Source organism: Helicoverpa zea, chromosome 28 (genome assembly GCF_022581195.2).
Source record: "Helicoverpa zea isolate HzStark_Cry1AcR chromosome 28, ilHelZeax1.1, whole genome shotgun sequence".
NCBI lineage: Eukaryota > Metazoa > Arthropoda > Insecta > Lepidoptera > Noctuidae > Helicoverpa > Helicoverpa zea.
Genome location: NC_061479.1, coordinates 1,903,334 through 1,916,538, shown reverse-complemented (window position 1 = coordinate 1,916,538; position 13,205 = coordinate 1,903,334). Strand labels below are relative to the sequence as shown.

Sequence of the window (13,205 nt, the reverse complement as noted above, 5' to 3'; positions counted from 1 at the left end):
TGGAACGATTTGAAAAATTCTTTCAATGTTCAAAAAAAACAAATTATCTGCTCCGAATGTCGTAATACCAGCCTCAGCCACCGGGTTTTATCCACGAGCCGTTGTGTAAGCTTCGCGCACCTGGATAAATAGTAGCCAATATCGATCTCAAATATTTTTCTATATTTCATATCAATTAGTACCTACCTAGAAGCATTATATTACCTCCTTCTCCCTCCATCCACTATTCGCTACCACAGCAGAAAACTAATACAGAATTGTGTTGCTGGTAAATTAGTTCCACCACTTCTTCCCAGCAAAAAAACATAGGAAGTAGTGAAAGACGGGCGTTTTAGGGGCTGCTCATTCGACCTTCAAAAGGTGCTGATTTTCAGCCTACTTGGAATAAATGACTTGTCATCTTTATACAGAACTGAAAACACTGTACTTCTAAATCACCAAGATAATAAACAAAATCTGGCAACCCTAATAACAACTACCGTTTTCATAGTAATCGTTGAAAATTTCATATTTCGCGTCATAGTTTCACAATTAACGACGTAACTGTTAGGTACCCTTAGGCTTATTCATGCTTTGTTTGATGGCGTATGTGGAAGATGTCAAATCATTAATTAATTTGGGTTCTGTAGGTATTATTAAGTATCACTCACATGTCATAAAATTCCTTAGCCGCTATATGTTGGTTTTAGATAAATTCATAAGATACTGACTGGTGCTTTATCCTCTTTTCAGTAATAATAGATTGTTATTCCTGGATAGCAGGCGGAGGATTTCTATCATTCAATTTCCAACTGTTTTCCGTAGTTCCATCGACGTCTGGAGGGAACTTTCTGCAATTATAAGTGTACCTAATTTTATTTAAATCGTTTTCCATTATAATATTAGTAACTAAGGATAGTTTTGCAAAGCCGGGGTGAGTGCGACATGCGAAGGTCTCCCAGTAGCTGTCTAATATTAGTTATTTCTATATCTACTGAAACAGGCAGTTATCATTCTCGTACATTTAAATGTCATGGTAGTATGTAAAATCCAGGAAAAAGCTCACCAATGGCACTGCTAGTAGGTTTCTATGCTAGAAAGTGATATAAGCCGTCGAAAGGTCAGCGGTTCGAGTCTCGAACGGTGTAAAGGTCGCGCGCATCTTGCCCTATTGAACTACTGTCGTAACCTGTTTTATTTTCAATATTTACCTGATACCATGGGTATCTGAATTAGATGTAGATTGCTTATATACATTGATCTGATTACTTATGTTGAATAACCCAAAAAAACTGCTCACTCCAATTCTGCACTATAACGCGATAGACTTATTTACGATTTAATCAAAATAAAACTGAAATAGTCAAATTAGTTGACAACCTATTTAGGGGATCAGATATAACTTGCCTATAGAATTAAAATCTTGCAATAATAATAAAAAAGAAACAGTCGCAAAACAAAATGTTGTTACACTTGTATTTACAGAAATTTTACATAGAATAATAATGTCTGATCGTTACAGGCTTGCGTGCCGCCGATCCAGTTGGAACCAGTAGACCTGAGCCTCAAGCGACCACCTACTCCTAGAAGACGAGGTCGTACAGTTGGTAAGTTATCTTCAAATAACCTATCGAATATTTTGACAGTAGCATACAGGGGAAATGGCCAGATTCTTGTAAGTAGATTGCGGAATTGTCTGAAAGAGCTACAGCTGTCCTCGTACGCGAAAAACGTAAAGGTGGGTTTTTGTCAAAAACGGACTGACAATCCCCTTCGTTTTTTGAAACTAATATTATTGGGTCTTAAAATAGAAGATTGAGAAAGAATTCTAATTTTATTTTTACATGAGAAATCTCAAAAATACTGAAACTTGTTAAAGCACCGCTTTAATTAAGCGGACCACTTAAAATAGTCTTTCATTTATACGAAATTGAATCTGTGCTATATAGTTAAATTATTCGGGTTTGCTTAATGGCAATTATTACGTTTTGACACAGCATACAGAAGTAGCTTTCGCTATACCATGACGTCACAACTTGCGTGAACATAAGTGTCGGTACTCGGTTTTGGTCATTTGCGACACTATGATGGCCCTCGTTACGGTAAAGATTACTGTTACACCATGGACGCTATTATCCGTACTTACCTGCCAGTTGATTTTTGTTTAATGTTTCTTTTGTGCTTAGTTGATGTTTTTGACAGGTTTGTGTATTTAGAGAATAAGCATTTGTCAGTTTATTCTAAAGTCTGAGCAGCATGTCTTCTTCATCTTCATGTGACGTCATCTCAAGTTCTTTTTAGTCATATCCTCTTTCACATTATTTGTGGTAAAATATATTTTATTTAATGGTTAGATTGCTCTCTTTCCTTCATGCTGTAATTATGTCATACTGGTGATTACCCAAAAGTGCTCTTGTTAACCGTCATCCAAAAAGAAGGTTCTTGATTTGGTCGTTTGTAAGTTGCAAAAGTTCTAACACTTACCTATACATTCATATTACCTTCCCTTTTAAATTGGCAGTTGATTGTAAATAGTTCTCGCGAGGACATACCAACAAGGATGTGCCATGCCGGATCTCTACTTGTTTTAATAGGTATAGGCTTCTTGTATTATCAAGTATTTATATCGAAATATGTAAATAATTATGCATGTTGACAACTTATTTTGATTCTTTTGTAGGCCTGCAAAAAGAAAAATATTCATAATATTATGCTATTAATAGGGATGCGTAAGATAAAGTAAAAACAGTGGCACTCAGATCTCTGGTCTGAAGCCGAAACATTTTTGTTTCTTTGTACCCTATAAACTCTTTCACCGTTGAGAAGCTACACTCTTCTCGCGTAACATCATCACTGCATGCTATAAAACAAAGTCGCTTTTTCTGTCACTATATGCCTATGTATGCTTAAATCTTTAAAACTACGCAACGGGTTTTGATGAGGCTTTTTTAATAGATAGAGTGATTGGACAGTAAGGTTTTTAGGTATAAAAACATCCATTTAAATTATGGAGAAATACTGTATTTAGTATCAGCATTGCACCCGTGCGAAGCCGGGGCGGATCGCTAGTAAGCTATATTTCGACTTGGTACGGAATACCGGAAAGAAGTTCGCAGGGATGCAGTCCATGCAGGTGAACCCGCGGGAAACATCTAGTTATCAAGTAAGCTTACTTTACATTATACTTGAACCCACTTACAAGTCGTGTGTTTGAATTATTCATGTTTATATAGGCGGAAATGTCGCCTCCATTCAACGATGCTCAAATTGATATACAGCGTTCTCGAGGTCGGCTGGACTAAACGGATGTATTCCCGGATCTAGCGACAGATTTGTATTAGTAGATAATTTTTTGGTTACTATCTGGCGTACTGATCGATCGATAGTCCGAATATGCAATCTAGATCTTTACATGCTTTAAAAATTACGAGAGCTTTTGGCAGTCAAATGCTTTCATCATCATCTGCCTAGCGTTTTCCCAACTATGTTGGGGTCGGCTTCTTGTGTAACCTAATGCTGCTGGAAGCAGTGTTTTATATGGGGCGACTGCCTATCTGCCCCACAACCCAGTTACCCCGGCAATTCGACAATCCTTGATGGGATTGTTTTTTTGGCAAAAGACAGACTTTCTGGCTTCTGACTATCCGTAAGGACACCATGAAATCATTTTATCGTGCCTTCTCACAGAAGGAACTCGTCAAGACAAAATTATCACCCAGCTCTGAACCCTCCAACACAGATTTCTTAATAGTTACACCTCCACGGAAGAAGGCTTATGGGGTCTTTCTCCGGGTGTGCAGAGCAGTTCTCACAGAAAGCAGGTAAAACCGTTGATGGAAGCCAGTTTTAGAATAATCTACTAACGCGTCAATTAATCTCTGACCTACTACGACACAACAAGCCGTTAACTAGAAAATGCCATTCAATAATAATATTCGTTACAAAACGTTGATACACTTGGGTGCAATAAAACGGGGCGTTATATAAACTGAAACTGCAAACAAGATAATCGTAAAATTGACGATCCCATTAACGCAATTGTCAACATGTCGATCTGCTGAAGTGAGGATCCCAGGTTCGATTACTGGTACGATCCACTTTTGTGTGATGAGCATTGAGCATGTTTGATCGCTGTGTAAATGTAGTTTATCGGTTTTATTACCACAACCTTACTGAGCTTAAAGTGCTCATTTAAGAAAGATCAGGTGAAAACAAATGCCATTTCTTCCAAACAGACAAATGTAATTACAAATAAGTTATGGCAATAAGCATAGAGGGCCCACTTTTTCGCGGCACGATGCTCTAACTTACGCTTATCAAAAAAATGGCAAATTTTTTCTCTCTTTCTAAATGTCAAAATTAAAGCAAAAAATAATATAATGTAGATAACGCCTAAGGCGTTATAAATAAATAAATAATGTTCTGACCCAATTTCCACGCACTACAGTGTACCTATATATCGGCAAACATTTGAAAGTAAACTCGCTATTTACCATTCTGATATCTAGTTGTGTAATCCTTTCCCCTCAACATGGTGCACTGGTAATTAACTAGTGATATTGAGACTTACACCAGTCTAACCAAGGGGTATTGGGTTGCCCGGGTAACTGGGTTGAGGAGGTCAGATAGGCAGTCGCTCCTTGTAAAGCACTGGTACTCAGCTGAATCCGGTTAGACTGGAAGCCGACCCCAACAAAGTTGGGAAAGGGCTCGGGAGATGATGGTGAAACTTGCTGGCTTTTGACTACCCGTAACGACTGCCAAAGATGTTCAATGACAGCTGTGTGTGACTATACCTACTTAAACTTAAAAAAAATTGTTAATTACCCAATTTCCACGAATTTCAACTTACACTGGAATATTTTATTAACCAGTGTGCAAACTTTGACCACTTACCGTCATACCACAAAAACTTTTAAACGCCAGTAGAACACTTGTCTAAAAAATGACAGATTATGTCGTTGAAATAAGGTCCGCTTTTCACCTACATGTTTTTAGACAAGTGTTCAACAGATGTTTAAGTTTTTGTAGTAAAGTAATAAAGTAAAGTAAAGTAATAATTAAACTTACTATACTTCTTGGTGAAAGTCGTGGTGGCCTAGTGGGTAAAGAACCAACCTCTCGAGTATGAGGGTGTAAGTTCGATTCCACTTCAGACAAGTACCAATGCAAACTGTTCCAAATTTGTATGTAGTACTTTCCAAGTGTATCTTGGACACCAATGGCTGATAAAAGGTGAAGGAAACCTGGACTATATAGTCTGAAATCACCAAACCGCAAGCAAGCGTAGTGATTAATGCTCAATCCTTCTCCGTGTGAGAGGAGGCCGCAGATCAGCAGTGGGACGATACAGAGGCTGTAACAGTACTATACATCATCCTCCGAGCCTTTTTCCCAATCATGTTGGGGTCGGCTTCCAGTCTAACCGGATTCAGCTGAGTACCAGTGCTTTACAAGAAGCGACTGCCTATCTGACCTCCTCAACCCAGTTACCCGGGCAACCCGATACCCCTTGGTTAGACTGGTGTCAGACTTACTGGCTTCTGACTACCCGTAACGACTGCCAAGGATGTTCAATGACAGCCGGGACCTACAGTTTAACGTGCCATCCGAAACACAGCCAATGGTGTCTAAGATATACTTAGAAAGTACATACAGACTTAGAAAAGTTGCATTGGTACTTGCCTGACCTGGGATCGAACCCGCGCCCTCATACTTGAGAGATTGGTCCTTTACCCACTAGGCCACCACGACTTTTCAGTAACAGTACTATACATCTTAAAAATATCCTGTATATCGTCTAGCATTTTGAAAGTAAACTCGCTATTTACATAAACGTTTCTGTTATCTGTTGTGTAACCCTTTCCCTTAACATGGTGCACTGGTAATTAACTAGCTATGGTGAAAGGGAAGGGCTGAACCTGTTTGTTGTTGGATACGGGTATATGTTTAGTAGGTTTAAGTACTTCTAAGACCCATTTTTAAGAATAAAATGAATGATTAAGGAAAACAGCCGTTGATCACAAATTAAAACCTAAAACAGTCGTAGTTAATTTTGTTTGGGACTTTAGTTAATAAAACATTTGTGGCCTTACTACAAAAACTTTAACAACTGTTTTACACTTGTCTAAAAAAAATGTGGCTCCAAAATGAACCTTATGTCAACGTCATAATTTGACATTTTTTTAGACAAGTCTTAAACTGACGTTAAAAAGTTTTTGTGGTAAGACGGTTGATTTCTAAAGTAAGCCATGACAAAACTTACGTAGGTTTCACAATTTCAGGTCCAAGTATAAAAAGTACTCAATGTCCTGCATCAATTAATGGGAAATCTTACCCTGAAGATAAGCTTTTCCCCAACTATGCTGGGGTCGGCTTCCAGTCTAACCTGATTAAGCTGAGCAACAATGTTTTTCACGGAGCGACTGTCTATCTGACCCCCTCAACCCAGTTACCCAGGCAATCCGATATCCTTTGAGACTGGTTAGCAGAAGAACATAATTACTCTGATTCTGATCCTGCTATGTAGTTGCAAAATACTAATTCTAAAAGTAGCGCATACATGTACAAAAATATGAATTTTATTCGTAAGATTATAACGTTACCTATACAAATCTTAAGAACACCGCTAAAATGCCTAAAAAACTGAGATTTGGAATTGCCTAATCACGTTGGAATATTTGTATCTTCTTTCTGAGTAACTATGAGGTTTTTTGCACATCCAAAGATTAAATAGATATGACTATTACCTGTGCGTATGTTGGTACGTATATCTAGTCTTACTTTCTTACTGACTGCTGTACTTCAGGTCTCAGGTAAGATTCTCGGTTCGGGTCCAAATCGCTGACTCTGACAGTTGGTGATAAATACACTAGTGCACCGGAAAGCACGTTTATGTCGGTCCTACGTCTGATCTCTCTCCGGTGGTGTCGGGTTGTCGTCCCATCGCGCTATGAGAGTGAAGGAATAGTGAGTGCACCTGTGTCCAAGCAAATGTGCGTGCACTCTAAGATGTCCTGCGCAGCTGACTGTTCTTCTTATATGAGAACAGCCGCCCGCCGTGGCCAACAATCGACTAGGACACTACATGTAGTCTGTACGTAGCTTTAAAAGTTGTTTTTCGCGATTGTTCTCTAAAAAAACCTTAATTATATACCTACAAAAACATCTTAACGCCCATCTTCACGATATTACAATAAAATAATAATTGCAGTACCAATAGTTGTTTTCCATTTTTCCATTCAAATTGGTAGAACCACTTTGTGTAAACAATTAAAATCAATGCTATACCGGTACTTAGTGCCTAATTATTATTTTATTGTGTTCAATAAAATTAATACGTTTATTACAATTAAAAGGTCGATGAGGTACTCAAAATACTGCTCTTTAAAAATAAGTGCCTATCTTCTTTGTAACATCGTCGTCACAGCTAATAACTTCTTCGTCTTATCGAGTGAGCTGCAGGTTTAATCACCTAACAAGTCCTAGTGTCAGAGTTTTCTCAAATCCACCTGACGGGCTCTGACGTGGAATTGTAACAACGACTGCTACTGAGTAGCATTCAGGGACGCCGGCGACACGTGCCCTCCCAGGCACGGAGGTGAAACACCGTCAACTTCCAGACTCCGGGCTGCTATGATGATGTCATACTGTTCTGATGATGGAGCCGGAAGATATGAACTGGAACTTCATAATAGAACTTCGTATTGTGCTGTGTTTGGACTTGTTAATAAAATCTTGTGACGAACTTTGTCTTTACGTGCATTTATAAAAGCATGATTTCTAGAGTATTTCGAGAGTAAAATATCTTTAAACCTAAATATTCTTCAAATAGTTTACTGTTTATTTTAAGCCTATTTAAAAGCTTTCCATCATTTTACGTAAGTCGGTGCATCAAACAGCATTCCTACCCATCCCTCTTAGCTTTATAGGCGCGTAACTTATGTTTAAGTCAAAAGTTTAACCTACAAACAGCACACATATATACTGTCTATGTGTTTGTACCACGGAGTAAAGAAAGATATATGGAGATGCCATAATGCAGGGCAGCGGGATTGTTCAAAAGAGTTACAGTGGCCCTGGTACATAAAAGGCCTACGAAGAAACATGATGGGTTTTAGTCAGTAAGAATCTGATACTCCCTCACACTGCTGACTCACAACTGGAGAAGTCATTTGATGATTTCCCATTAAAAAAAAAAATCCTAGGTATAATGCTAATAGGTCAGGAGCCTTCTTTTAGATCTTTTACGGTGGATCATGACCAAAACGATCAATTAAGAGAGAGAGTTCGGGTTCTTTGGGACGATTTTTGGTATTACAAAAAATGGATGGGTCTAAAGAAGGCGTATATATAGGGTGCAGACAGTAACGTTCCTCGTCCCCCGCACACCCGCATTTTAGCGCGCTACTTTCTTAGGAGATTTTCCGTTATGGCACCTTTTCTTAGGGATGGCAAAAATCATCAAATGACTCCTCCCGCTGTGGTTTAGCAGCGTGAGGGAGTGCCAGACTTACTGACTAAAACCCATCATGTTCCCTCTTAAGCCCGTTATGTACCAGAGCCGCGGTAACACTTTCTAACAATCCCGCTGCCCCGGCTCCGTTATAACACCTCCGCTAGTGATTTTGTTCTCCGTGGCTTCTATAGCTCTGTAAATTAGGCTAGACGACGTTCCTAGTTCGTTCTTTAAGACATTTGTCAAATATTTTTGGTATTAAAAAAAATGGTTGGGTCCAAAGAAGACGTACAACAGTAACAATCCTCGTTTTGGAGCTCTCGTTTTTCCACCCGCATTTTGGAGCACTACTTTCTTAGGAGATTTTCCGTTATGGCACCTCCGCTAGTGATTTAGTACTCTGTAGTTTGTTTGTATGTGTAATCGCGTATCGATGTGCAGTCCATCTGCCGCGCCCGTCGTGATGTTACCGTTCTTTGAATTTAGACTAGTGTTGTGACGTGTATCGATAATATTTTGTCGATAGTTTTAATTTTAGATCTTATTTGTAAAACACTGGTACTCAGCTACATCCGCTTAGACTGGAAACTGAGAAAGTGGGAAAAAGGCTAGGCATATAATGAGTTAGAATTTTATATCATATGTATGATCCAGACGTTTGTGGTGTAGCGTCTATATTTATAATTCCCTACAACTCATTCGATTTTGAGGTATATGAATAAAATTAATTAATTAGATTGAATAGACAAATAATGGAATTATCTGTTGTTTTGCTACTAGAGATTAGGAATTTAACATTATTTGTATATGGGGCTAATGTCAACATTCTATGTCTAGCAAGCAAATAAAAAATAGTGAAGAATAAAATATTGGGAACGGCCGTAAAACGACAGTGTTTTAAAATTTTAATGAGTTATCAAATTAGAAATAATAAGGGTGTTTAATGATTTATTGATCCTAATTGTTAACAATTTGCCTATTTATAAGTAGCGCTATTAAAGGATAATTGCCAATATCTTACGTAAGTAACAACAAATTAATTAAAATGATAATGTTTCTAATTTGCTCAAAACAACTTGTTTTCTATGAAATTATGAGAATAAAGTGTTGCAGTTTTAATTAAATTGCTATGTGTCATGAAATCTTTAGATTCTGTCTGTTATAAAACTTTATCGTTTTGCAGAAAAAGTATCTAATATTTATAAATAAAGTATTTAGGCTATGAGAGCAAGGGAATAGAAAGTGCACGTCTGCCTAAGAAAATGTTTATCTGCTATAGCATGTTTTGCGCAGCTGGCTATTCTTCTTAGATGGAACAGCCGCCTTGGCTGGTAATCGGTCTGGACGCCATTATTATTGAAATATATTGATTGATAATCTTTAAGAGATAATTTAGGAGATATGATATTATAGATACGAAAAGTTCACTGCTGGACTGCTGCCTTCCCCAAGATTCGCCATTTTGTTCGATTTTCAGCAACCCGCATCCACTGCTTGCCGGCGACCTTGTCCAGATCGTCCGTCCATGTAGTGGTACACTTACAGTTCATACAAACCTCAAAATCAAGGCATAGTTGATTAATGTTATATAATAAATGAGATATAGACAGAAATATCTTTCGTTACGTGTTTCTAGTACAGATATAAATAGTTAAACGCTTAGCGTGTTTTCATAAATAACCTAATATCCACTCCGTAACAAAAGTGCCATTATGATAATAACACTTAATTATTATCGACCTAAATTAATTTCAAGGTTAAATAAATAGTAGATTTGTATTAAAAATCGGTTTCTTTTTGTAAATATTGATTTATTAGCTTTCGCCAGCGGTATTAACCGCGTCCCGTGGGAACTACTTCGCACACCGGATAAAAAGTGTTACCTATATTATTAAATTACGGCTAAGAACCGTAAGTTGACCAATTTGCTAAAACTCAATGCGTTTAAAAGTACAATTTAACTGCTGTTTATTATTTTCCGAGAGATGATCAACTACCTAGAAAATTGATCAACTTACGAGTCTTGTTATTTTCCGGTGACATATACAACCTTTCTCGATGGATAAGCGGAAATATTTGCTTAAGCGGGCCAGTAGTCTTAATAGTAAACAAACAGTTAAACTTAGCAAAGAAAAATTAAGGAGCTCGAAGAACTTAGCATAGATCTGCAAGAAGCTAGACAGTAATTAAAGAAAAAACAATTTTGTACCCAGATAATTTATCTAGCCCGTAAAGTTTACCAACTTGCTTGTACATAATTTATTCACGAAAAACGAACTAAAAGCTATTGTGCCGAGGATCGGACTGAAATGTAGGTTACAAAGCTGATGTCTATAGTTTTCTAATTTAAGTTGACCACACTTCCCTTCAAATACATTTGACAATGTCCCCGCTCGAAAACAATTGTGTCAAACAAAACTTTTGAAATTTCCAAAATGTTGCCTCTACGCAAGAAAGTGTGTGTGATCACTGATTTCCAACTCCATTACCTATCGATTTATTACAATTTGTATAATTATTTGAGTTCAACCTCAAATTACGCTATTGATTTATCGATATCATCAGATAATGATGTCCCAGCACGCGACTTTTGGTCTCTTTTAGTAATTGTTATTTATTAACCGTAGTTTTAGATAGGAGAGTCTAATTTATACATTAAGATGAATACTTTGATTTGTAGCGCGAAATTCAAAATAAAATATTTTAGTTAAAAAGTCGTGGTGGCCCAGTGGGAACAGAACCAACCTCTCAAGTATGAGTGTGAGTTCGATTCCAGGTTAAGCAAGTACCAATGCAAATTTTCTAAGTTTGTATGTACTTCCTAAGTATATCTTAGACACCAATGACTTTGTTTCGGAGGGCACGGTAAACTATGGGTCCCGGTTGTCATCGAACATCTTTGGCAGTCGTTACGGGTAGCCAGAAGCCAGTAAGTCTGACAACAATGTAAAACATTGGTACTCAGCTACATTCGGTTAGACTGGAAGCCGACCCCAACATAGTTGGGAAAAGGCTCGGGAGATGATGATGTTGAACCATTCCCCTTAACAGTACTTAGTAAGATAGTAGAAGTTTTATTCATTTATACATTAAATTATGAAATCCGGTGTTTATTACTTCGCGAGAAAACCTTCAGTTTGTCGACTGTTTTTAAATTAAGTACTGAGATAATTACGGCGCTTGCTTTGATTGTTTGGCCCTTTTTTGAAGTAATTACAAAGATATTTATTACTTTATTCATATTAATGTGGTTTGCTTTGTGATTATTCAAATATATTGAAGCAAAAACAATGTATTGTAAGTGGTATTATGAATGTAAGGAATGAATGTTGAATCAATTTGTTATGATTGGTTTTTATCTGTTTTATATAGCTGTAAGGAAACTTTTGAAAATGTAGGTATATCTCTGGATATGTGTGGCTGTAACAACAAGATTTCATTAGTTATACAGGAAGGATACTTTCCTGTCATCTTCATCAGCCTTTTTGTCCTAAGCATAACTTACTTTTCCTGTAAACTGTATCTATAGCGTAAATTTAAAACCAAACGTAACCCTGTTTTACCATCAAGTAGATATAACTGAACGGATTTTCATGTGCTTTACATTGAACCAACAACTAAATAAACTGGCTTTCATTGCGAAGATTTAGATAAATAATTTTAAGAAGCTAGACCGTCAGCGCTACAGAATTATCGACAATTCACCATGTATCGATAACACTGCACATGCGCGCTATTTATTCATATATCGATAGCACTGCACATCACTAGCGTACAGTGGGTGCAGCATCTTGTCCTAGTTGCGAGCGATGTTACTCAAACACGCGGCTTATTTAGCGCGCTATTTATTCATGTTGCACTCATCTATATGGGAAATGTCGAGTCTTCATTATTTTTTTTAATTTCATACATTATGTACACAGTTACACAGTTTCTTTTGTCTGTGTGTGTCGATGTTAGAAGGTATTCACTTCTCGTAGTAACAGAATGCTGATTTATTGAAGTTGATGGCGATTAATTTTAAAATCCTGTTGTTTATACTTCTATCTATATTATTAATATTACTAGCTGGTGCCCGCGACTTCGTCTGCGCAGGTTTAGTATTTCTAACAATATGTTTACAAATTGTAGCCTATGTGTTATTCTGATGTATAAGCTATATTATTGTAAAGTTTCATTAAAATCCAGTCAGTAGTTTTTGCGTGAAAGAGTAACAAACATCCATACATACAAACTTTCGCGTTTATAATATTAGTAGGATAAACGGATTTGTTTTACCCGGGTAACCCGAAACCTTTGGTAAACTAGTGTTAGGTAGCCCGTTTAAAGAGGAAGGTTTTTCCGGGTGGGCGAAATAATTTCCACGAGACGCGTATGCACCCAGAAGCTAGTCATCTGCCTAGCCTTTTCCCAAACTATGTTGGGGTCGGCTTCCAGTCTAACCGGATTCAGCTGAGTACCAGTGCTTTACAAGAAGCGACTGCCTATCTGACCTCCTCAACCCAGTTACCCGGGCAACCCGATACCCCTTGATTAGACTGGTGTCAGACTCACTGGCTTCTGACTACCCGTAACGACTGCCAAGGATGTTCAATGACTGCCGGGACCTACAGTTTAACGTGCCATCCGAAACACAGTCATTGGTGTCTAAGATATACTTAGAAAGTACATACAAACTTAGAAAAGTTGCATTGGTACTTGCCTGACCTGGAATCGAACCCGCGCCCTCTTACTCGAGAGGTTGGTTCTTTGCCCACTAGGCCACCAC

The 13,205-nt window shown here is 37.7% G+C and overlaps 1 protein-coding gene across 1 annotated transcript in view; it reads left to right on the top strand.

The window, feature by feature from the left end:
• Positions 1-13,205, top strand: part of LOC124643870 (Krueppel-like factor 8) — a 53,236-nt gene that overhangs the window by 20,101 nt on the left and 19,930 nt on the right. Inside the window, exon 5 of the mRNA XM_047182992.1 lies at positions 1,502-1,586. Within this exon, the coding sequence (XP_047038948.1) occupies positions 1,502-1,586 (85 nt within the window). The remainder of the gene's footprint in view (positions 1-1,501; positions 1,587-13,205) is intronic.